Source organism: Bos javanicus, chromosome 3 (genome assembly GCF_032452875.1).
Source record: "Bos javanicus breed banteng chromosome 3, ARS-OSU_banteng_1.0, whole genome shotgun sequence".
Classification (NCBI taxonomy): domain Eukaryota; kingdom Metazoa; phylum Chordata; class Mammalia; order Artiodactyla; family Bovidae; genus Bos; species Bos javanicus.
Window position 1 is genome coordinate 99801526 of NC_083870.1, and position 25163 is coordinate 99826688.

Sequence of the window (25163 nt, forward strand, 5' to 3'; positions counted from 1 at the left end):
TCTCTGCCTTCCTACATTTTTTTCTTCCTAGTTTCAAAAACAACTCTCCTTCAACAAGTTCTGTTTCCAAGGAAAGTCTTAACCATCTGTCCCTTCTGGCATACCCTCTTCCATTGGATTCCATGCAAAATAGACCAGGTACTCTATCTTTTTGTGTGCGAAGCCATAAAATCTTATATCGCATGTGTGGCAGTGCGTCAGAGGTATGCTGCTTCCACGAGCGGCTCCCTCAGCCCTGCTGTGGTGAAAACCAAGTATAAATTGCGACTAACGGGGTTTTCTAGCTAGAGTCATAAGTATGTCTGAGCGTCCCCCGTGAACCATAACGCCGCCAGCTCTCCTGCTGCGCCTCTCCATTGCTGCCTTTGGGCTGTTTTGCTTGTCCTTCAGCCCTCCTTCAGAGCGTGGACAGGGGAAGGAAAAAGAGAAGTGAATCCGAGATCTGTCCACTCTGCACTTGGCTCGCAGTGCTAGTGAGAAAATAGATGTGGGGTGGGGTGGGAGGGGCTTGCCACTGGACTGCACACAAGGGCAGGGCAAGAGGGACAGTGGTCCCTCCTCAGCCTGCTGTCCCATTGGCCAGCGCCCCCTTCCTGGGGTCCTGAAGATAAGTGACCCTGTGTTTTATTTCTGTAGAATTTCTCACTATGTTGGGCATCTCTTTTCCTTTTAGTCTCCCTTTGGGAGGATGGATCTTGGGGTGCTAATATTTAAGTTCAGTTCTTTGAAATTCATAGCATGTTGCAGTGTCCAGATACATCCTGTGCTTGAAGCTCTCAACTAGAGTAGTGGCGATCCTCTGTGGATTCCTTTTTTCACGTGTTTATCTGTACTCTAAAATGTAAATGAAAGTCTGCTGTCAGCAGATCCTAAAAAGGAAGGAAGAATGCACCTCCATTGAGCTGTCAGACAGTTGGCTGCTTAGCTAGGTTTTCCTGGATTGTGCTATTGAAACGTGCCATTGTTCTATGTGCTTTCTCCTAATGGCTGTCGCATACTTGCTTCTGAGAACGGTGTACAGTAGCTATGCCTAGGCTCTAATCAGTCTTCCTGAGCAGACTTGCCAATTTTCTGATCGTGTTCAGCTGGGGTCCTCTGAGAAGAGAGTGGGCCTTTCCCCTCAGTGGGCAAAGAGCCAGCTTCCATTTCAAAATCTCAGGAAAAAAAAAAAAAAAAAAGAAATCCAACAACCCAAGCCTGTGTTTATTGAAGGTTGGTCTAAAAGTCTCTCACATTGTATACCCCATCAGCACTCGAGCGCCTCTATTTTAGAAGGATGTAAAGGTTTAATCACCCTGGTGGGGATTTAGACCCAGAGACTTGAGAGAAATCTTATTATTTCTAACTGCAGGCAAAGAGTATTAAGGCTCCACTCTGGATCAAGGGCATGACATGTTCTATAAGTAATTTATCTTTAACAGGGGAAGGCCCTTACTAGAGTGTCTTAGAAACAGGACTATGATTGGCCACTGGTTCATTATTCCTCCTTTTCTCTTTCCCCCTCTCAGTCTCCTGCTTTATTTTCTCTGGCCCTACCCTTTTCTGTCCAATGTCTAAATGCCTGCCTCACAAATCCTCCCTTTAAGGTGGGGAGCCAGGTGCCTTCCAGGGAGAGATAATAATGTTTTTGTAAAATGACTGAATCCAGCAACACAGCGTAGACCTGTTAACGGCAGACTTCTGAATGGACCCTACCTGCATCCTCTGAAATAAAGAGCTAAGGAGGCAGAGTGTGCCCCGGGCCTCACAGGCCCTCCAGCCTGTGCTCTTGGACATGAAGGAATTTAGGGCCACCCTCAAACCAAACCCCTGCCCTGTTGTACCTATACAGAAGCAGTCTCCACTGAGGGCCTTTTGAATCCTTTGCACATCCACAGGAGTGTTAGTGAGCATGTCATTTCAATGTATGGACCCCTCCCAAACCCGTCTCCCTTTCTGCTTAGCTCCCTGGGTCCTACCTTTCTGGTGCTGAGGCTGGAAGATGTCACAGGTAGGATTCTGCTTATGGATTCATTGCTCAGTTTGGGGGCACATCTAAATCCATGTGCTAATGAGCTTGGTTACAGCAGGCTTCTGCTATCCGATTTTAATCTAGCCCATCTGTCTGAATTCCTTTCCACAGTTAATGATCTCCTATAATGGTTTGCCTTTAGTTTTGCCTCCTGGGTCAAAACAGATCAATAGTCCTCAGAGATATTTAAAAGCCACGTGTGTAAAGCTCCTGGGTCTCCCTGTTCCTCTTTCTTCTTAGTGAACTTACTTATAGCTTGATCAGTCCAGTGATATTTCCCTTCCATCTCCTCTCTTCTCCCAGAGATGGGTAGCAGTGAACCCGTTCCCATTGCAGAAAGTGACAAGAGGAAGAAGAAGAAGCGGAAGGCCCGGGCCACTGATTCCTTGCCAGGAAAGTTTGAAGGTTGGTCACTCTCTTTGATCTCTTAGAGCTGGGTCGTTGACTCCCCAAGTATGCCAGCATCCTGGTAGCCCTGAGTATAGATCTTAGAGCCAGCTTCATGTTTCTCCGTGTGATAGGCATGAAGGATAAGAGTGAGAGACATGAGCATAGAGAAAAAGCCATGTGAAGACACAGCAAGAAGGTGGCATCTATAAGCCTCATAGACCCCAAATCTGACAGCACCTCGAATCTTGGACTTATGGCCTCCAGAACTGTGTGAAAATACATTTCTGTGGTTTAAGCCACCCAGTCGGTGGTATCTAGATATGGCAGCGCTAGCTGACTAATACATTTTTAAGCTGAGAAAATTAAAAAAAAAAAAAAAAAGACGAAGATGAGATGGTTTATAGAAAGGGGGTGACAGAGAAAGAGCACCAGGATGGGAAAAGCTCCCAGGTGATGCACGGGCCTCCTCTGAATGGTCTGAGCGCTTCATCAGGGAACAGAAGGCAGCCTGTCACAGTTGCACATGGAGCAAGGTCGCCTGGTAGGTTTCAGCCCCTTTTCGGATGTAATCTTTCCCTCAACTAGTCTTGGAGGAGCTGCCGAGAGGTAGAATAGCCATGGCAGAGGAAGATGAAACATCAAAGGCCGTGGCTGCAAATGAAACTTAAACCTTCTAGGCGGTTCCCTGGCAGTCCAGTGGTTAGGACTCCGCACTTTCACTACTTTGGCCTGGTCCCTAGTTGGGGAACTAAGATCCTGCAAGCCATGTGGCATGGCCAGACAAAAAAGAGAAAGAAAGAAAGTTAAACCTTCTATCAATAGAGAATTCAGCTCCTAGAGATTGCAGTCATTTGTGCTGGATGACTCTGACTCCATTGAAAGAGTGCATATTGTGTTCAGGGGACATGATCAGGTCATCAAACATTTTGAACACTGTGTGTGAGGCACCAGGCTCGGAGCTGGTCCTGTTATCACTGGACACTGGACGGGATGAAGTGACTCATTGGACACACCTGCAAGTCTCAGTTGCTATTCCTAGGAGTAACCAAGAAATGACGGAGTGACCCCCAGCATCTACTTTTGTTTCTTTCATTGTGAGACTTGAAATAGCTTCCCTGTATGGTCCCTCTTTCCAGCACTGCAGACCTAACTAGTGAATTGATTGTTTTGTAGCGTGGTCCTACAACAAACCCTTTATAAGTCAGGAATATTGCTACTTTCCAAGTATCCATTGTGAGAGAAGCGTGTCATTTAAAATCCAAATAGCTGTAAAACCAAACAGTGATGGAACCAAGAAGGTGCTTAGTGTAAGGTTTTGTCTGTTTGTGTTTAACAATAGTCTGTGTATGGCAGAGGGGGTGAGAGTGGGGAATGAACACAAGTCCCAAGGGTTTTAGAATAGTTTCCAAATCAAAAGGTCTTTCTCTTTCAATGAACAAGAGAGTATTTCCTGTTATTCACAGATGACTTGTGCAATTATGGAGTTTCTCATAACTAAGTGATAAAATCTAATTTCATGGTTAACAGTATTCTGCGGGTTTTAATGCTAGGCTACCTTTAGAGGAAAAAGCTGAAGAACAGTAGCCAGGGGAGGAAGAGGTCAGCTCAGCAGAGACCTTGATGGAGCTGTGGCTTCCTTTGGAAGGGGTTCAGAGAGCTTGTGCTCTTTGTGGGCCTGGGAGATCACCTAAATATACTTTTGACCCAGAACTATTGCTGTGTTAGAATCGCTCTGACTCAGCACTCTAAAAACCTCGAGGCATCCGTTTGCATCTTACTTCTCTCTCCTGTTTCCTGTGGGCAACTGCTGGAAACTTCTCAGAAATCTCCAGTGACTTCCACTATGTGTGGTATAAAATAAAGCAGTGCTTTATTCCCCTTTGTATCACCAGTTCCTAGCACTGGTCATGTGGTAGGTGCTCAACAAATGAGTGAGTGAATGAATGATGTCCATTCAGATCACATCCCTTCTGTGAGGATCCCCTAGATCCACTGAGCAGATTTAACCTTCCCCTTCCCCTGCTCTTTTTTTTCTTACTGTGTTTTGTCCTTCTCTGGTTTATTCTGGGGTTCACTTGTGTACTTACCTGTCTGTCTTCCCCAGCAGACTGTGACTCTCAAAGGCCAAGGACTATGTTTTATTCCTCACTCTGTCCCTATTGTGAGTCTGACAAGTTGTCTGGCACACAGTAGGTACTTGGGAAGCATGTGCTGAATTGAACCCCCTTCACTGACCTCATCTCTAAAATGAGGAACAAGATCCTGTGTTGAGACCTGCTTGTCGTGAAGCTGAGTCCCAAGGCAGCCGGCAGCACTAGTGGCCTTTCTCATCAATGAGCACTGCTGGGTCCTTGAGCACCTGCGCTGTCAGACAGGGGAAGCCAAGTGACGCTGCTCTTCTTTCTTTCTCTGCAAGGGGTGACTCATCTTGTTATGCTTCTCCTCCATTTCACCTCTAGATGTGTACAAGCTGACCTCTGAACTGCTGGGAGAGGGAGCCAATGCCAAAGTTCAAGTTGCCGTGAGCCTGCAGAATGGCAACGAGTATGCTGTCAAAGTGAGTGTCTCATATAGATGCCAGGCTTTACTTTACAGATAGTGAGTCCCAGCTTGTCCTAAACCAGATACATTTTACATTTCACAGCATAGTGGCTTAATAAGAATGGGAGCTCCAAAGCTGTACTCACTGGATTCGGTAATTTCTCTACTTACTTGCTGTGAGACATTAGACAAGTTACTTAACCTTTCTGTCCTTCAGTTTCTTCATCTGTATAATGAGTGTAATAATAGAACCTATATGGTATTGTTGTGAGGTTTAAGTAAGTTAATATGTGTAAAGTGCTTAGGGCAGTGCCTCTGGTGAATGAAGTCAGCTTCAGAAAACAGTCAGATTTGGAATTAGAAGGCCTATCTGAATCTCTTTTTTGACAAACTACTACTGTTTAACTTGGGACAAGTCATTGAACCTCTTTGAGTCTGAGTTCTCACACTTCTAGAAGGAAGATAATTATACCAACCCTTCAATCTCATGGAGTGGTTATGAAGATGGAAACAAAAATGAACTGGTAGAGGCAGAAACATTTCACAGTTTACAAGATGCTGTACAAGTGATGTACAACAGTGTGTTGACAAGGACTAAGTGCTCAGCTTTGGGGCAGGAGAAGTATTTTCCAGCTACATGACCTCAGAGTGGCTCACCTTGCCCCTCTGCTCTTCTGTTTGCTGATGCTACATGAAAGAAGGGTTGGATCTAAAGCAGTGGTTCTCAAAGTATGGTCCCTGCATTATCAGCATCAGTGCAACTTGATGATCTGGGAACTTGTTAGAGACAGAAATTATTTGACTCTATCCTAGACCTGCTGAATCAGAAACTTGGGGCAGGCCCCAGCAATGTTAATTTGAACCATCCAGGTACCCACCAAAGTTTTCAAGACATCTACCTGAGCCAGCAGCTCTCATTGCTGCTTCAAATGGGTAAACCCAGCCAAACTGGCTTTTGAAAGATATGTTTCTCCTTTTAACCAAATGGTCATAGTCCCAGATGGATTTATAAAGGAGAACACTTTTGCTAAGCCACAGCCCTTTTTGCTGGAGTGTTGCTTCATGTGGTAGCAAAAGCATTATCTTGATTCCTTGTTCTAAACAGATCAGTATAAATTTCAAATAATTTTTAAAAATATGCCTAAGTGGGTAAATGTAAATGGATTGTCAAATATTTAATACATTTGTGGATGACAGAACTACTTCTTTAAGGCTGCCCTTCCTCCATGCTCCCTGGCATCTTTGGGCAAATACCAGACCTGGGCATGGCAATGCTTCAGTTTCAGCAGTGCTGCCCATGTCTCACATCTCTCCTGTTCTTTGAAAGTGCCCCACATGTGGGCTACTTCTCCAGCCTGGCTCCACTATACTTGATTTTATTAGGGCTTTGCATAACAGCCATCCAACTGATGAATCCTAGAGTCTTACTCTTGGAATGGAATTTCAAGATATTCTGGTCCTGAGCCTCCCTTGTAACTTCTCATAGTTTTCCATGTTTTGCACACCCCTATGATCTCTGGTAGCAAGAGCTGTTTACCTCCTCAGAGAAAATCACGCCATCCAGCTATGCTGGATAGTTGCCTGCTGGGAATTTCTTCCTAACTGTGATCTGCTTGATGAACGAACAAGCTGAATAGCTTCTGTGCCCCAGAATCACACCTCTCTGACAGCTCAGAACTGGAGTCCATTGGTTTACTAACCAACTTGGACTTATTTAGAAAATTACACTTGGTTGTAGATGTGTGTGCTGCTACATATTGGAGACACTCGAAGTGTCTTTGGTGACAGTCTTGGGATAAAGGACCCAGTGTCTGCCCACCCCACACATGGGACTGTCAGCCAGTACCAGCTCTGTGGAAGACTTGCTCATAGGTTCTACCTGCAGTGATCTGGGGCTCTGAATGGGTCTGTGAGATGTGCAGAGTAAGCCAGTCCCCACATAAACCCCCTGCTCATCTGTTGGCTGGCCCATTCCTTCAGTCAGTACTTGCCAGGCATCTCCAGGTATAGGTGGGGAGGGGGAGCAGCTCACAGCATCATTGGAGAGACAGAGCCTCCAGGTTCTCTGAGCAAAGTTGTGTAGGATATAAGCGGATGTTGGACATCGAGGGCTTTAGAAGCAGTTCTGGGCTTGAATGGCAGCGCCGCCACTTAGCAGAGCTGTGGGCAAAATGCTTTACCTCTGCCTGTTTTTTCGGGATTGTGTTGTAAGGATTAACTGAGATTATGTACCTAAATGACTTCATACAATGCCTGCCAAAGGGTAAGTTCTCAGAAGAATTGCAGAAGTGACATCTGAGCTGGGTGTTGGAGCTTTATTTCCTCTTTACTGTATCCCTTATCCCCTTGCTCTTCCTCCAGCACTAGAAGATCCTTCAGTAGAGCTTGTAAGTTCTTAGCCTTAAGGCAGAGAGAGATGCCTTCAGAATAGGAGCTTGGGAGAGCTGATTCTTTGTCTTGCTGGCTGCCTCAGTCTCCCCTGGGCTGCTGGGGTGGCACCCTCATAGGCTTCGATGGCAATGTACTTGGCCAGAGTCAAACAGGTGGGCTAGAAGGTCCTGGGGCCAGTCTGTTGCTTTGCTGACCGAACCACAGTGCCTGCGTCGCCATGGGCTACTCCAGACTTGTGCTTGACACTGGATTTGGGCTGAATTTGGCCTTGCACTCTGCCAGAGGGCACCTGTTGGGAGTGTTTTGACCAGGTGGGTGTATATGACAAGTTTTATTTTTCACACAGATCATCGAAAAACACGCAGGACACAGTCGGAGTAGGGTATTTCGGGAGGTGGAGACGCTCTATCAGTGTCAAGGAAACAAGTGAGTATAGTGTTAGGTGACTTGCTGCTTCTCTGTGGGGGATGGTTGGCTGCAGAAAAGGAGGTTATTTCTCACCATCTCCCAACCCCAGCAGTTAGCTCTTGCTCCTTCCCCCACAACTGTATATAACTCCTTCCATCTTACAATTTTTAAAAGAGACAGAGAGAGACAGAGAGATGCAGCAGCAGCAAAGAAGCTGTCTTCTGTGTAGGCTGAAATACTGTACATACCAGGAATTTAGGCAAGTTAGAAGAGCGAGCAATCTGCATCAGTGGCTGCTTGGGAAAAAAATAGGTTTTATTTCTTGCAAGCACCTGTAGAAAGTAGGTTGAGTGTTGCCGGGTAGAAATCTATAGGGACCTGCTTTAGTAAATAGATGAGGATGATGATAACTATGGAGACTATTTGTGCTGTTTTCTTTTTCTGGCATATTTACATATGTGCAGCTACTACTAGGGCTTCCCTCATAGCTCAGTTGGTAAAGAATCCACCTACAATGCAGGAGACCCTGGTTCAATACCTGGGTCAGGAAGATCCGCTGGAGAAGGGATAGGCTACCCACTCCAGTATTCTTGGGCTTTCCTTTGTGGTTCAGCTGGTAAAGAATCCACCCGCAATGTGGGAGACCTGGGTTCAATCCCTGGGTTGAGAAGATCCCCTGGAGAAGGGAAAGGTTACCCACTCCAGTATTCTGGCCTAGAGAATTCCATGGACTGTATAGTCCATGAGGTTGCAAAGAGTTGGACATGACTGAGCAACTTTGACTTTCAGCTACTACTAAGAGTCCTGAAACCTTGTTTAACACTCTTTGCTTGATAACTGGGCCAAGGTGGTCTCTAGCCCCATCTTATTCTGCTCACCACCAGCTCCGAATGAGTGGCTCTCCCACTGTGGCTTTAAATCAGGGTCACCTCTAAGACTCTGCTTCCCGCTCTCTCCTGTCATGGCAGGGTCAGCAGGGAGCCAGTGGCCGGTATTGATGGCTTTGTCATTAAGCTTGGAAGAAGGGGGCTGCTGTTGATTTAACTCCAGGCACTGCCTCTACAATCTTCTTTCAAATTAGGCCATTTTGGCCATCTTATTCAGACGCCTTTTGGCTAGTAAAAGCCTGATGTCTGTCCCAAAGTGGTCAGCATTTTTTTATGAGAGACAGATTTTTATTTTCAGCCCTGCAGCTTCTGAGTTCAGCGTTACAGACTCTACTTGGTTTATTTCATTCTTTAAAAGAAAAAAAGCCCCCAACACCTCTGATATCCAGGCTGGTGGCTTCCCTACTGAGTTACAAGACGACCTTGTTGGCAGAGCGCAGTAATGCTCAGGCAGACAGAGAGTGCTCACCGGGGAAGGCCACAAGTGCTATGGTGGCGGGGAATGCGGCCGTTTCATTAAGTAGCGCTTAGCAGTTAGGGGCTAGCGGTGCCCACGTTAGGCCCCAAGTCTATTTGACAGATGTTTCCATTTTCTCCAGGCAATGTAAATACTGCCCCGTGATTTATGGGCAAGAGGGAGGGCAAGTAATTATTTGCTGCTTGCCTCCAGGATACATACCTACTATTCAGTGTTATTAGCCGCAATTGCTTCCAGTCGGCTGCAGATTTTATTCAGTTTAATGTGACCGGGACTTTTTTTTATAACTCTACCTAGTGGGTTTTAGGGTTGGGGTTTGACAGCACAGACTTGGTGAAAACACCAGAGACTAAACATTATGGAAAGATAAGGTGACCTGAATCTTGCTAACACCATTGGCTACTTCTTAAACCTGGGTCTTTAATAAGCATTCTGATTTCAAGTTGATTTCTGTCCATTACAGAGCATCTGTTTGTTTGTGTTTTTTTTTTTTGTCTATTTAAAAGTGAGCTTCAATCTATAACACCATTTTCCCTTTTTTCTTTTCCTCCTATTTTTCCCTGTTTAAGGCACATTTTGGAGCTGATTGAGTTCTTTGAAGACGACACAAGGTTTTACTTGGTCTTTGAGAAATTGCAAGGAGGTACTTACTGTTGAGCGTGTGTTCGGACTTCTGATTAAGACCCAGGGTAGTGATCATCCATCATGAATCCCAGAGACTTCTAAAATGAGTCAAGCTAATAAAAAGGATGAAGGACTTAAAACTGCCCTTGATTTGGGAGAAGGGAGGCCGGAGGGAAGGATGATAATTAGCATTTTGCAGGACTTAGAATGTCATTGGTATGTACATTCTATAAATGCCTTCTTATTATAATAGGGCTCATATATAGATATATTTCATCATCAATTTATCAATCTATTGTTTTGATGACATATTCACTATTTAATGGAATTAATTATGGGGCAGAAGCTTTTACATACACTGCGAAGTGCAAAAAGGCTCACCAGAGGAGAAGGAGGGACACATTGTTTAGGACACAGACCAGGATAGAAAGGAGGCTTGAGAAGTGCCGTCCTGCAGATGGAAAGATGCCATTCTTGACCACCACTGCTACTGCCATCACCCACACACATGATCGCTGGAATATATATTTAAGTTGCTTTTCTGACATAGAGAAGCCCCTTCCCTCCCTATCACTCGCCCATCCCTAGGTCACATTTGCAAGGTGAAAGTTTAGGAGGATGTCTGGAGCTGAGTGGAGGTCTACACGGGGAGGGGCTAGGTGGTTAAGGGAGCTCCATCTCTTACTAGCTGTGTGACCTTGAGCAAGTCATCTAACCTTTCCAAATGGTACTCTCTGTAATCTGTAAATAGGGGAAATGACAGCTCTTACTTCCTTGGAACACTGTCAAGATTAAATGAGATAATTCATGTGAAATGCTTAGCTCAGTGCCCAGTGGGCAGTAAAGGTTTAATAAATGTCAGCTGTTAATATTATTAAAATAATTGGGTGTCCTGGGGGCTATTGTAGACACGTACTCTTCACCTTCCCTTTTAACAAATTTGGAAACAAGACTTGAGCAAGCCCAAGACTTAACCTAGAGCCAGTTTTCTCAGAATGTTCCACAGTGTATTGGGATCCTTTGATTGTTTACTCTGGCAAGTGAAAGATCTTTCATCCTCTTCCCACTTCAAAAGCCAGAGATAATAAGTAAACATGTGCCATTTGTAGGACACAGAGCACCTTCAGGCCAGAAATTCTGGCTTCCAGTGGTGAACACAGACCACATGGAACCAAGCCATATGCTCATGCCTGTGTGTGCCCCACTTCACCCAGCGACACTAGCACTGTGAATTACCTGTTCTGAGATGCTTGATGCAGCCGGCTTCATCTGTAGCCATATCACTCAGAGCACAGCTCTGCTGAGGCCAGACTCAGTGAGTGAAAAAGAGTGATTGGTTGGCTCAGGGAATCCTATCCCCCAAGCAGTCAAACCACAAGTCCTGCTGAGGAGAGGTCTGCCCAGGCCCCGGGGCCAGACTTACTGGGCTCGAGTCCTGATGACGCCACCATTTACTGATACATGATCTGGAACAAGTTGCTTAACCTTCCTTGGCTTCAGGTTAGTGAGGATTACTCTGTTGTGTACATTTATGTCCAGTTGCAGTGAGGATAAGATAATCTATTTAAAAAATACCACATAATGCTTGGTACAGAGCAACTACTCAATAAATATTAGCCATTGCCAACAAAATAACAGCAACAATAATAATAATAAATGGGAAATTTCAGGCGAGAAAGCAGTTTTTTCCCTTTTTCTAGACCTTTACACAACCAGTAGAGGTGTGGCGTTTCCACCTGAAGGCCTGTGCTCTTGTTTGGACCTGAGCTCAGATGCAAGGGAGGAAAAGTTCCTCTAGAGAGGCCCCCAGCCCCAGGTAGAGTCACTTTTAGTTCTTTTCGATTTCAGAAGCCAGATCTGCTCCACATCTGCCCTTCTGCACTCATCATAGACAGGTGCAGAAGATAGCTGTCCAGTTCTGTTCAGTCCAGTTTTGTGCTGGTACCTGGTCTGTGCCAGATACCACACTGGTGCTGGACATTCAGTGATGAGTAAGCCTGTGTCCCCACCTGAAACTTTTGAAAACTTGGCCTCTGAGAAGGTACTATTCTTACTAGAGCCTGAAAAGACAGCTCTCTCTGCCCCCTCTGCTCTTCAGGCTCCATCCTGGCCCATATCCAGAAGCAGAAGCACTTCAATGAGCGAGAAGCCAGCCGAGTGGTGCGGGATGTCGCTGCCGCCCTTGACTTCCTGCACACCAAGGGTGAGCCGGGCCTTGGCCTTAGTGCGTGGGTTGGGCTGGTTGCCTCTGAGGGCCAAGGGAGAGGGGCAGGCCAGGTACAAGGCTGGGAGCTGGTGCAGCTAGCAGGCACACCCAGGACGGTGAGGGGGCAGGCCAGGGTGGCTCCTACACTTCTGAGGGGGATGGCAGGTGGTTGTGGAGCTATTATGCAGGCTAGGGATGCAGGAGAAAGAGCAAGGAGGGGAAAAAATAGATTTCATGTTGAACAAGGGATGTCTGAGTGTGTGTATGTGAATGATCTTTTCCTTTACTAATGAAGAATACAAAAATCATGCATAATACAACCTAGATTCTAGGCTGAATATTTGGGTATTTTTCAGTCTAGTGTTTTAAAATATATCACCTGTATCTCTCTTTTCAAAATTGGCATGGTAGTATATGTGTAGTTTTATATCTTGTTCACAATAAATGGGAAATGCATTTTTCTATTAACATGGTAAGTTGGAGGTATCTGTTGAACATTGATTGTGATAGTAAATAGCAGGCTACTATTGTTTGAATTACACTTAAGTGTATGGTTCCTTATCTAGAACTTTTGTAGTCAATTAAATATTTTTGCACAATATATCTTTTCACATTTCTGGAAATATATTTACTATCACATACATTTTAAAATTTGCCTAACAGCAGTACCATGGCAAAAATGAATTCTGGCTTCACCTTTTTTTTTTACCAACTATGTTCTCTCGCAGTAACAGTGGCTCCCTCCTAGAGCTGTGGTGAGAAATAAGAGAGATCATAATGACATCATCAACAGTAGCTAACACGTAGCACTTGTTATGTGCCAGGCACTGTCCTAGGTCTTTTATATATATATCGATTCACTTACATAATTGTATGTCTCTTGTGTGTGTATTGTACACATGTAACAGTGGAGCACAGTGCCTGGCACATAGTTCAGATCAGTTCAGTTCAGTCGCTCAGTCGTGTCCGACTCTTTGTGACCCCATGAATCGCAGCACACCAGGCCTCCCTGTCCATCACCAACTCCCGGAGTTCACTCAGATTCACGTCCGTCGAGTCAGTGATGCCATCCAGCCATTTCATCCTCTGTTGTCCCCTTCTCCTCCTGCCCCTAATCCCTCCCAGCATCAGAGTCCTTTCCAATGAGTCAACTCTTCACATGAGGTGGCCAAAGTACTGGAGTTTCAGCTTTAGCATCATTACTTCCAAAGAAATCTCAGGGCTGATCTCCTTCAGAATGTACTGGTTGGATCTCCCTTCAGTCCAAGGGACTCTCAAGAGTCTTCTCCAACACCACACTTCAAAAGCATCAATTCTTCAGCACTCAGCCTTCTTCACAGTCCAACTCTCACATCCATACATGACCACAGGAAAAACCATAGCCTTGACTAGATGGACCTTTGTTGGCAAAGTAATGTCTCTGCTTTTGAATATGCTATCTAGGTTGGTCATAACTTTGCTTCCAAGGAGTAAGCGTCTTTTAATTTCATGACTGCAGTCACCATCTGCAGTGATTTTGGAGCCCCCAGAAATAAAGTCTGACACTGTTTCCACTGTTTCCCCATCTATTTCCCATGAAGTGATGGGACTGGATGCCATGATCTTCGTTTTCTGAATGTTGAGCTTTAAGCCAACTTTTTCACTCTCCTCTTTCACTTTCATCAAGAGGCTTTTTAGTTCCTCTTCACTTTCTGCCATAAGGGTGGTGCCATCTGCATATCTGAGGTTATTGATATTTCTCCCAGCAATCTTGATTCCAGCTTGTGTTTCTTCCAGTCCAGTGTTTCTCATAATGTACTCTGCATAGAAGTTAAATAAGCAGGGTGACAATATACAGCCTTGACATACTCCTTTTCCTATTTGGAACCAGTCTGTTGTTCCATGTCCAGTTCTAACTGTTGCTTCCTGACCTGCATACAGATTTCTCAGGAGGCAGGTCAGGTGGTCTGGTATTCCCATCTCTTTCAGAATTTTCCACAGTTTATTGTGATCTACACAGTCAAAGGCTTTGGCATAGTCAATAAAGCAGAAATAGATGTTTTTCTGGAACTCTTGCTTTTCCCATGATCCAGCAGATGTTGGCAATTTGATCTCTGGTTCCTCTGCCTTTTCTAAAACCAGCTTTAACATCAGGAAGTTCACGGTTCATGTATTGCTGAAGCCTGGCTTGGAGAATTTTGATCATTACTTTACTAGCATGTGAGATGAGTGCAATTGTGCGGTAGTTTGAGCATTCTTTGGCATTGCCTTTCTTTGGGATTGGAATGAAAACTGACCTTTTCCAGTCCTGTGGCCACTGCTGAGTTTTCCAAATTTGCTGGCATATTGAGTGCAACACTTTCACAGCATCATCTTTCAGGGTTTGAAATAGCTCAACTGGAATTCCATCACCTCCACTAGCTTTGTTCGTAGTGATGCTTTCTAAGGCCCACTTGACTTCACATTCTAGGATGTCTGGCTCTAGGTTAGTGATCACACCATCGTGATTATCCGGGTTGTGAAGATCTTTTTTGTACAGTTCGGTGTATTCTTGCCACCTCTTCTTAATATCTTCTGCTTCTGTTAGGTCCATACCATTTCTGTCCTTTATGGAGCCCATCTTTGCATGAAATGTTCCCTTGGTATCTCTGCTTTTCTTGAAGAGATCTCTAGTCTTTCCCATTCTGTTGTTTTCCTCTATTTCTTTGCATTGATCACTGAGGAAGGCTTTCTTGTCTCTCCTTGCTGTTTTTTGGAACTCTGCATTCAGATGCTTATATCTTTCCTTTTCTCCTTTGCTTTTTGCTTCTCTTCTTTTCACAGCTATTTGTAAGGCCTCCCCAGACAGCCATTTTGCTTTTTTGGCACACAGTAGTTCTTCAAAAATATTTCCTCTACCCTCCACCCCCACCAGGCAGGCAGCATTTTTCCTCTTTATACTAATTCCTTAAAGAAAAGTATCCTGCCTTCTGGGGGTGGGGGTGGAGCGCATACTTTGAGGTTTAGTTCTGCTCCTTTCACTTCTGTGACAGTGGCCAGGCTCGTTGGTCAGGAGTGCTTAGGTCCACTTGCAGCCATGGTGCTCCTGCATCCTGCTTTGTGCCAGTGATACAGTGCAGCTGGTGAGGCGTGTGCAGGAGGGGAGGCTCACTGATCCACCTCACTTCCTCTGGGGCCTGAGGAAACTGCTCCATGCCCACGCTAGGGGCCTGACTTGCACATGGGATGAAAATTCCTAGAAGGGGGCATCCGTACTTTGCACAACATGATGAATAGCAGTAGTTCTGTTTCTGAAAGCTGGGATGCATGTACGTAACACCTGCCTGACAGAGATTTACAACTGCTCTCCAAGCAGCCTCGGTAGATTGCAAAACTGGGTCACGCTTTTTACAAGATCCATACCTTGGAGGGGGGTAAAGGTGATTTTATTTCTTATTTATTTATTTATTTTCACCAGAATGCACTACAGGGACCAGAGGCTGGTGGTGTCTTAGGAGTTCTGAAGTGAGCTGGTTAACATCTAGATGGCCAGCTGCCCATGTGACTAGAAGTTGGAGGGGATGAAAAACGATTTGCAGCTGAACTTGGCTGTTTTCTAAATAACTTCACACCTGAAAGATGAATTGGGCTAGAATGGGTCAGCCTGAAACAAGTTCCATACTGTTAAATACTGGACACAGTGCAGCTCAACCTCTGGGAAATGAACTGAAGCAGCTCGATGGCCGGTGTGCTCACCGAGGCAGGCCCATTATTATCGCCTGACTCTTAGTTCTCAGGCCGGGGGATGACGGGGCCACAGGCATCTATTTGAAGAGTAAGGCTCCATGTGTGGCTTGTGATCCTTCTGTGGGAGCACTTGCTGTAATGGAAAATATCTTTCACTTTTAGTGCAGCAAGCTGCAGCCTGGCTCAATTTGTGCAGCCTGGACTGAGTTGCTCTGGGTTCTCATTCAATTAGGTGACTGATGAAGTTACTTAGCCTGCTGGAGCTTAGGTTCTTCCTCCCTAGTGAAGAGCGTCCGGTGGGCTGGACCTCTTCCTCCTGCCAGTGAGCCAGAGGGCTGCCGGCGAAGTTGATCAGCAAGGGAGGTATAGTGAAGCAGAGTCTGCTGTTCTCCATTATTCCATGCATCCTCTGCTGCTTCCCAGTACTTCCAAGCAGTAGCTGTTGGACTTCTACTCTATTTTACGGCTCTTCTATCTTTGCACCATATACTCTGCAGGAGGAAAAAGGAATGGGAGATTTCTTAGTCCACCACTAAAATACCATGGCCATGAGTCTTTGTCAGTGTCTTTGGTTAGAATATGGTTTACCCTCAGATGCCTTGTTGGCCAAGTCAGCAGCTTTTAATGCCTCGTGTAAGCTGCTACCTGTGGTCTCCTTCAAGGAGGTCTAACCAAAATGCAGGGATTGTTGTTGTTTAGTCCCTAAGTCGCATCCTACTCCTTTTTGACCCCATGGGGACTAGCCCGCCAGCCTCCTTTGTCCACGGTCTTATTCAGGCAGGAATACTGGAGTGGGTTGTTGTTTCCTCTCCAGGGGAGATCTTCCCAATCCAGGGATTGAACCCATGTCTGCTGTATTGGCTGCTGCTGCTGCTAAGTCGCTTCAGTCGTGTCCGACTCTGTGCAACCCCATAGATGGCAGCCCACCAGGCTACCCCGTCCCTGGGATTCTCCAGGCAAGAACACCGGAGTGGGTTGTCATTTCCTTCTCCAATGCATGAAAGTGAAAAGTGAAAGTGAAGTTGCTCAGTCGGGCCCAACTCCTAGCGACCCCATGGACTGGAGCCCACCAGGCTCCTCCGTCCATGGGAATTTCCGGGCAAGAGTACTGGAGTGGGGGCAGGCAGATTCTTTCCACTGAGCCACCAGGGAAGCCCAAAATACGGGGGAGGTTCTTAAGAACAGCACCCTTGGGCCAGAGCAGTCCTTGCTGACCTTCTGATAGGACTGTCTTCTACATGCAGAGCAAGTAAGAAGGGAGTCAGACAAGCTTTGGGAGATTTGTTAACTAACTCTCAATCCTCTGAATATTCAGGGAGTCCTACTGAAGGAATCTTTTTTTTTTTTAAGTTGGCCACACAATAAGAAATGAGGTAAAGTAGTTCCAGCCCCCTGAGATGCTCTTAAACAAGACACTAATTATTTCTTCACTGCTGTTCCAAGCAGGGCTGTTTGGAGGGCTCTTTGCTCTGGTTCGTATTAGGCTGCTTACTCAGGGTTGGCAGTGCAGTGCTGAGAGGTGGGCTAGCTGGGATTCATTTAGCCCTTCTTATCCCTGCCAGACTTCTAAAGCTTCTGCTTCAGAAGAACTTGCAGAATCAACTGGGCTTTCTGTTTGTGTCTCTGGTTACTTCTGACTCCTGTAGCTCGTTGATTTTTTAATGTACCATAATTGGGAATTAATCTGCGAACAACAGCATTTGGAAAAAATTAATTGTGTGTGGAATGTTTGATAATTGTGTGTATATGTTAACCATTTCTTTGTTCTTTGTCATTTCAGGCATTGCTCATCGTGATCTGAAGCCAGAAAATATACTGTGTGAATCTCCAGAAAAGGTACCTGGGGCCTGATTTGGGGTGTCACAGTTGACACAGATGCAGGGAAGCCATCCTTACTTTCAGTGTAAATCATCAGCGGCTCTCTCAGCCTCAGTTGAACTGACTGTTACAGACACGTGAGAGTCTTATCCTAATATGTAGTGTTTCTACGTCCCAGGCAGGGCTAGTCCTGGGCCCTTCTGTGTTCTTTATGAGCAAGTTGCCGTAAACCTAAGAATTTGTAAAATGTATGAGACCTGAACACAGTGATTGTTTTCTAGTCCACTGCACCTACGTTTAGAGCAGTAGATGTGAGTCAAACAACAATTCGATCTTACATCAAGCAAATCTCGGCTTGTGAATGACGTTTATGTTACAGAATGTATGCCTGCTATCGTCTACCACTACAAGCTATAGTTAGGAAGCAAGTTCTTAAAAAGGGTTTCTGCTTCCATTTTTATTTCCAAAGGTACCCATTAAAAAGAAGACATTTATACTTGGTGTTGAACAAATGCAACCTATTCTTTTTAAACTATTGGATTTATTTACCTATTTTTGGCTGTGCTGGCTCACGGCCTTGGTGGTTTGCTGTGTGTGGGCTTAGTTGCCCCACTGCATATGGGATCTTAGTTTCTGGACCAGGGATTGAACCCATGTTCATTTGCAGGCAGATTCTTAACCACTGGACCACCAAGGAAGTCCCCAAATGCAACCTATTTTAATCTTTATCTTAAGCTGTTACTAAATGGAAGTGTTTGCATTTCCATAAGCATATGTGAATTTGACAGATTCTTTGTTAGGAGAGTTTAAGCATGGGTTATTTTGATGGCCCACATTCCTCGCTCTGTGTGTATACATGTACATATTCACGATACACGTGTCTTGGAATGGATTCGGAGAGAGCTCATAAATAAGGAATGACTGTGAGGGAACATGTGAATCAGCCTGCTACTAGAATGCTTTTGTGGGAGATAGAAATAAATTCACTCAAGTAAGAGCTTGTGGCTTCCTGTCCATTGCTCTGGCATAAAACTATAATTTATCATGATTATAATTATGGTTAATATTAATAATTATGTTTAACATTTTTTGAGTACTTACATTGCGCCAGGCACTTACACTTATTTCACCTAGTTTTTATAAAATCTCATGAGGTAGATACTATTATTTTCATTTTATGGAGATGAGGAAACTGAAGTTTAGATAGAGTAAGAAATTGCCCAAAGTCACTCAGTTGATAAGTAGCAGAAATTAAAACTTGGAGAAGAGAATGGCAACCCACTCCAATATTCTTGCCTGGAAAATTCAATGAACAGAGAAGCCTAGTGGGCTATAGTCTGTGGGGTCACAAAGAGTCAGACATGACTAAGCAACTAACACTTTCAGAGATTAAAGCTGAGGTAGTCTGATCCCGGACTCCACTGGTGCTCTGAACCACTCTGTCATAGCACCTCTGATTTACAGTGTACTTTCGTATCCTTTGTTTCATTTGATCTTCATAACACAGGTTTGTTGCCCCTTTTTATGGTTGAAAAATGAAAATTAAAAGAGACTAAGTGTCAAATGACATCATCAAGAAAGTGAAAAAGCAACCCACAAATGGGAAAAAATATTGCAAATCACATATCTGATAAGGATTTAATATCCAAAATATGTAAAGAACTTCTAAAACTCAACATCAAAAAGACAATGTAATTAAAAAATGAGCAAAGAACTTGAAAAGACATTTCTCCAAAGAAGGTATACAAATGGCCAGTAAGAAAAGATGTTCAACATCCTTAGTCATCAGTTCAGTTCAGTCACTCAGTTGTGTCTGACTCTTTGCAACCCCGTGAATCGCAGCACACCAGGCCTCCCTGTCCATCACCAACTCCCAAAGTTCACTCAAATTCATGTCCATCGAGTCAGTGATGCCATCCAGCCATCTCATCCTCTGTCGTCCCCTTCTCCTCCTGCCCCCAATCCCTCCCAGCATCAGGGTCTTTTCCAGTGAGTCAGCTCTTCACATGAGGTGGCCAAAGTATTGGAGTTTCAGCTTCAGCATCAGTCCTTCCAATGAACACCCAGGCCTGATCTCCTTTAGGATGGACTGGTTGGATCTCCTTGCAGTCCAAAGGACTCTCAAGAGTCTTCTCCAACAGCACACTTCAAAAGCATCAATTTTTGGCGCTCAGCTTTCTTCACAGTCCAACTCTCACATCCATTCATGACCACTGGAAAAACCATAGCCTTGACTAGACAGACCTTTGTTGGCAAAGTAACATCTCTGCTTTTCAGTATGTTATCTAGGTTGGTCATAACTGTCCTTCCAAGGAGTAAGTGTCTTTTAATTTCATGGCTGCAGTCACCATCTGCAGTGATTTTGGAGCCCAAAAAACTAAAGACTGACACTGTTTCCACTGTTTCCCCATCTATTTCCCAGGAAGTGATGGGACCAGATGCCATGATCTTCATTTTCTGAATGTTGAGCTTTGAGCCAACTTTTTCACTCTCCTCTTTCACTTTCATCAAGAGGCTTTTTAGTTCCTCTTCACTTTCTGCCAGAAGGGTGGTGTCATCTGCATATCTGAGGTTATTGATATTTCTCCCAGCAATCTTGATTCCAGCTTGTGCTTCTTCTAACCCTTAGTCATCAGGGAAATGCAAATCAAAACCACAGTGAGATACCACCTCACATCTACTAGGATGGTTATAATACAGAAAACAGAAAATAAAAAGTGTTGATGAGATGCCACCTAAGAGGTAAACAAAACCACTTAAGCCACCTCTCCTGCCTGACTCCTGGACACACCCCTACCTTCACCCCGTTAGGGAACAAGCTCACCATGCCCTTGGGGGTGAGTAAACAGGAGAATTTGTTGCTTGTTTTTGCTCCCCCTTGCTGCAGCAAGGACCCCCATAAAGCCTTACCTGATATTGATGAGTATGTAGGGAAATTGGAACTCTTGCCCATTGCTGGTGAGAGTGTAAAATGGTGCAACCACTGTGAAAAAGTTTGGCAGTTCTTCAAAAAGCTAAGCATAGCATTACCGTAACACTCAGCAATTTCACACCTGTGTATATACCTAAAAGGGTTGAAAACAGAGACTTGAACACCAGTGTTCATAGCAGCACTAATCACAATAGCCAGAGCTGGAAACAATCCAAGTGCCCATCAACAGATGAATGGGTGAACAAAATGTGGTATATCCATACAATTGGAATATTGTTCACCTATAAAACGGAATGATATTCTGACACATGCTACCACTTGGATGAACCATCTGGACACAAAAGGACAAATTTTGTGTGATTCCATTTAATGAAATATCTGGAATAGGCAAATTCATAGAGACAGAAAGTAGGTTAGATGTTACTAAGGCTGGAGAGAGGGGGAATAATTTATTGCTTAATGTATACAGAGTTTCAGTTTGAAGTGATGTGAGGGTTTTGGAAAGACACTGGTAATGGTTGCATAACAGTATGAGTATAATTAATGCTACTGAATTGTAAACTTAAAAATAGTTAAAATTTATATTATATATATTGGGTTGGCCACGAAGTTCATTTGGGTTAAATGAACTTCGTGGCCAACCCAGTATTTTAACCACAAGAGAAACTAAGTGAAAAGGAAAAGGGGAAGGGTAGACTATAAGGGAGAGCCAAGGAAGGGAGGGAAGAAGGCATAGCAGGCAAATAGTGAGTAAGGACTGGCACTTTGACTCACCCACTGTGCTGCTTCCACCTCGCAGACCATTCCCACACCACGTGTGTGCACAGTGGCCTCACGTGGCTGCAGAGATGATCTGTGCCGTTTGCCGTCTGAGGTGCAGCGTCCAGTCTAGGGGAGCTGGGCTGCTACATTGCTGCTGCCCAGAATGACCAGCCCTCCTAGCCTGAGGGATTTCCTGAAACATAGAACTTTCAATGCTTAAATCAACAAAGCTCCAAGCAAGCAAAACCTGGTCAGTCACCCCAAGCCACCTGAAGTGGTCAAGGGTTTTGTGCAAAACTCCTTTGCCCTGCAGTGAATGAGCTACAAGGGATAGTTCATACTTAGGGGATACATACTAAGTTCTCTTAACTTCTGAGTTGCAGCCTGCACTGTTGGCAGGAAGTCCATAGGTTTGCTCCTGTCTTCTAGCAAGTCCACAACAGTCTGACCCCAGGTGGTACACACATTTTCCCCTAGTCAGGAAATAAGGAAAGAGCACGGGGAAGAGGACACCTTAGGACAGACGCTCAGGTGATCTCTAGTTCACTCAAGGAGGGGAAAATGACCGCAGGTAAAGCTGGGCTCCAGTGTGGGGCCGCATGACTGTACCCACACATGCTGTCTCCTCATGCTCTTCGGTTGCTCCTCTTTGTAACTTTGCTTCCTGCTCTCCTTCTCAGGTGTCTCCAGTGAAGATCTGTGACTTTGACTTGGGCAGTGGGGTGAAATTGAACAACTCCTGCACCCCCATAACCACACCAGAGCTGACTACTCCAGTATGTATGGCCGGGCACCTGTGCCCTCTCCTGAGCTCCTGTCCCCAAAGCTCTGGAGACAGACTGAGGGCTGGGGAAGGGAAACCAAGTGTATCTACTGCTACCTAAGTTGCTTAGCCTGACTTCTTGTCTTGATAACCACCCCCAATCCCCCACCCCTCCCCTACTCAATGAAACTGACATTGGAGCTTTTAGTTTGGGATGGGTGCACTGCTAATGAGGAGACAAGTTGTATCTATAAGAACTGGCTGAGTCCTGACCCCTGTCCCAGGTGACAGGCACTACTCCCAGGCCCACCCTTTTGCTCATGGCGTGTGGACAGCTCCCATTCCCACCGCAGAGTTGGGGCACATCCACTTTGTGGTGAGGATGAGGAATGTCTCTGTGGTGTGGTGAGAACTGAGAGGTCCAGACTCTCTGCACGTAAGCCTGGCCAAGTTATCCTGTTGCTTCTCTCACTTCCCATTTCCTCCCCAGATGGGCTGCTGGAAGCTATTTCTTCCTCAGACATGTCTTGTACATACTGGCTATACTCTAATTATTATATAGTTCTTTTGAGATCTGCATGCTTCATAAGTGAGTTTTCCTTATAATGTTTTTTTAAGACTTGTGATTAAATATGCCCGTGTCTCATCCTAAGCAACATTATTAGAGATGTTTCTGTATTAGCTTCTACCACACTGAGGTACCCTGTTTTCAAAGTCATTAACTCTAATTGCCAATAACAAAGAAAATGTCCTTTCTGCACTCGCCATCTTCCCACCAAATTAGTTTTGTATGTTGGGAGGAGGGTTGTCTCCCAGTGAGCCTGCAATAATGAAGAGGGGAGTAAAAGGAATTTATTTTGTTTTTATCAGCAGCTTTCTGTGCAAGGATGGGAGGAAGGAATTCTGGTTTCTTGTCCTAGTTTGCTACTGATGTATTGAACAAACCCCTGTCCCATTCTAGTCCTTGGTTTCACCTCCGTAAATGGGAGACCTGAGGAGATTGGCTTTGTTCTAAGAGCTCTCTTAGCTTTGATGGTGTCTTAATTCTAAATTCTTACAGAATGCTCAAAGCTAGCAGGGAGGTTTGGCAGGACTTCACTTGAAGAAATCCTTGCTTTATGGAATTGGCCGTCTTCTGAGAGCTATGCTCCCGGGACATGGCAGTACCTGCTCACTGTGTGACTGTGTGCGGAGAGCCAGTGCAGGGAGAGATGCCTGGAGCTTCTTGACCAAGGGTCTCTGCATACTGCAGAAGGACCTGAGAAGATCATAGGGGTGACCTGGAACTAACCGGGCTGTGGATCATAGAGAATGCTAGGACTCAGGTGTCAAATGTCCAGTGACCCAGCTTTTCTAAGTGCCTTGGTGGCACCTAGCAAGCTCTCTGGCTGACTTTCCTGACAGCTTCTTCCTCTGCAACTCCATCCTCTCGCTCAAGTCCCATCACAGTCCTCTCCCTGGACTGAGCCCATCTCTTCTCTGCCATTCCCCCTTCCCCATGTCTGGCCCCCACAGTGCGGCTCTGCAGAGTACATGGCCCCCGAGGTGGTGGAGGTCTTCACGGACGAGGCCACTTTTTACGACAAGCGCTGTGACCTGTGGAGCCTGGGCGTGGTCCTCTACATCATGCTGAGCGGCTACCCGCCCTTTGTGGGTCACTGTGGGGCTGACTGTGGCTGGGACCGGGGAGAGGTCTGCACAGTGTGCCAGGTGAGCCCAGGGCCTGCTGCGGGGTCAGGGGTTGTGGGAGGCCAAGCAGGACAGGGCTCGGTGCTTGTGCCTGATCCGGAAGCAGGTGGATCGTGCCCTGTCCCTCTCTGGCCAAGGGCAGCCATCAGGTGAGATGGAGATAATCAGGCCCTTAGCCACTGAGGAGTTCAGGGGAGGTTGTTAGAGAAGATCACTCCTGAGCTGAGTGAGTCTTAGGGGCAGAGTCTGGCCCCAGGGGAGGAGAGGCACAAAATGCAAGTAGAAGGAACAAGACGATTGAAGACAGGAGGTTTGTAACAGCTGCATATGTCGAGGGAGGAGGAGGATGGATAAGGATGATGGTTGGGGGGAGAGGAGCCCAGGGATCTGGACGGAGGGCTGAGGAACTGGGCGCTATTCTCTGGTTGCTCGTTCCTCACTAGCCGCCCACCCGGCCGCCCAAGTAGTATAGCCATCGCACCCACCCAGCGTGTTCTGTGCAGTTTGACAATTCAGGGGAGGGGAGGGGCTGGGGAAGGAGCCCTGGCGGGAATTACCCGGGCCACCAGCTGCACCTGCAGCTGAGGGCGATTGGATCCATATGATCAGACCATGACAGGTACACCCTGCCCACCCCCTGGCTGCTATGGCCTCAGGAGGAATCTTCTTTACCTAGAACAAGCTGTTTGAGAGCATCCAGAAAGGCAAGTATGAGTTTCCTGACAAGGACTGGGCTCACATCTCCAACGAGGCCAAAGACCTCATCTCCAAGCTCCTGGTCCGAGATGCGAAGCAGAGACTGAGCGCTGCCCAAGTTCTTCAGCACCCATGGGTGCAGGGGGTGAGTTACCCAGGGAGAGTGCATCCACCTCTTCAGGCCTGCAGCAAAACCATGAGGAAGCTCTCACATCCTGGTGGCTGACCTCAGCTGAGGGGAGTCGGATGGCAGCTTCATCCCCTGTGCATAGAGAACTGAACTGACCTCTGACCTCACCCCATGCTGACCCCTTACAGATATCACTGACTTGGACCTAACCTTGACCACACACTAAGCCCCTAGGTGACCCATGTGTCTCTGGAATGGACAGAAGCCTCTAGGAGATTCACCACATGCTTCCCACCCTTGGCAGAGGCACACAGCCCAGGGAGCAGCCTAGCTGGGAGCACCGCCACTTACACAGAAGTGCCACTACCTGAGAGTGTGCAAAAGCAGGGCCTAGCCACCCTGCTTGCTGTGCAGCTGCACTGGGGGCTCATAACTTCTCCTCCTGGTGCTGGGGTCTGGCTGCAGCTTTCCTGAGAGGCACATGCTGCTGTTTTCCCCAAGGAAGGATCCAAGTTTTCACTCGAAAACATTGTTAAGCATCCTCCTCAGTTAATCATGATAGCAGACCCTGTCCCTCCAAGGGGTCTGCCAGACCTCCTGTGATCTTACTGTCTCGTTGGTCTGCCAGGCCCTTGACCCTGGGGCTGGTTGCCAGCCCCAGTTACAAGTGGGGACCCAATCCATGGGTCTCCAAGTGGCTAATTCCCAGCCACCCAAGAGCTGCTGTCTATA

At 45.9% G+C, this 25163-nt stretch overlaps 1 protein-coding gene across 4 annotated transcripts in view; it reads left to right on the forward strand.

Moving 5' to 3' along the window:
* MKNK1 (MAPK interacting serine/threonine kinase 1) overlaps positions 1–25163 on the forward strand; it is a 36468-nt gene that overhangs the window by 8129 nt on the left and 3176 nt on the right. For 2 of the 4 annotated variants that reach the window (XM_061412089.1, XM_061412092.1), the window contains exons 2-11: positions 32–138; positions 2315–2416; positions 4861–4958; positions 7680–7759; positions 9676–9749; positions 11829–11933; positions 17422–17477; positions 21834–21929; positions 23432–23626; positions 24282–24446. In XM_061412089.1, the coding sequence (XP_061268073.1) occupies positions 123–138; positions 2315–2416; positions 4861–4958; positions 7680–7759; positions 9676–9749; positions 11829–11933; positions 17422–17477; positions 21834–21929; positions 23432–23626; positions 24282–24446 (987 nt within the window). In that variant the 5' untranslated portion in view covers positions 32–122. The remainder of the gene's footprint in view (positions 1–31; positions 139–2314; positions 2417–4860; positions 4959–7679; positions 7760–9675; positions 9750–11828; positions 11934–17421; positions 17478–21833; positions 21930–23431; positions 23627–24281; positions 24447–25163) is intronic. The other 2 variants (XM_061412090.1, XM_061412091.1) reach the window with 2 other exon arrangements.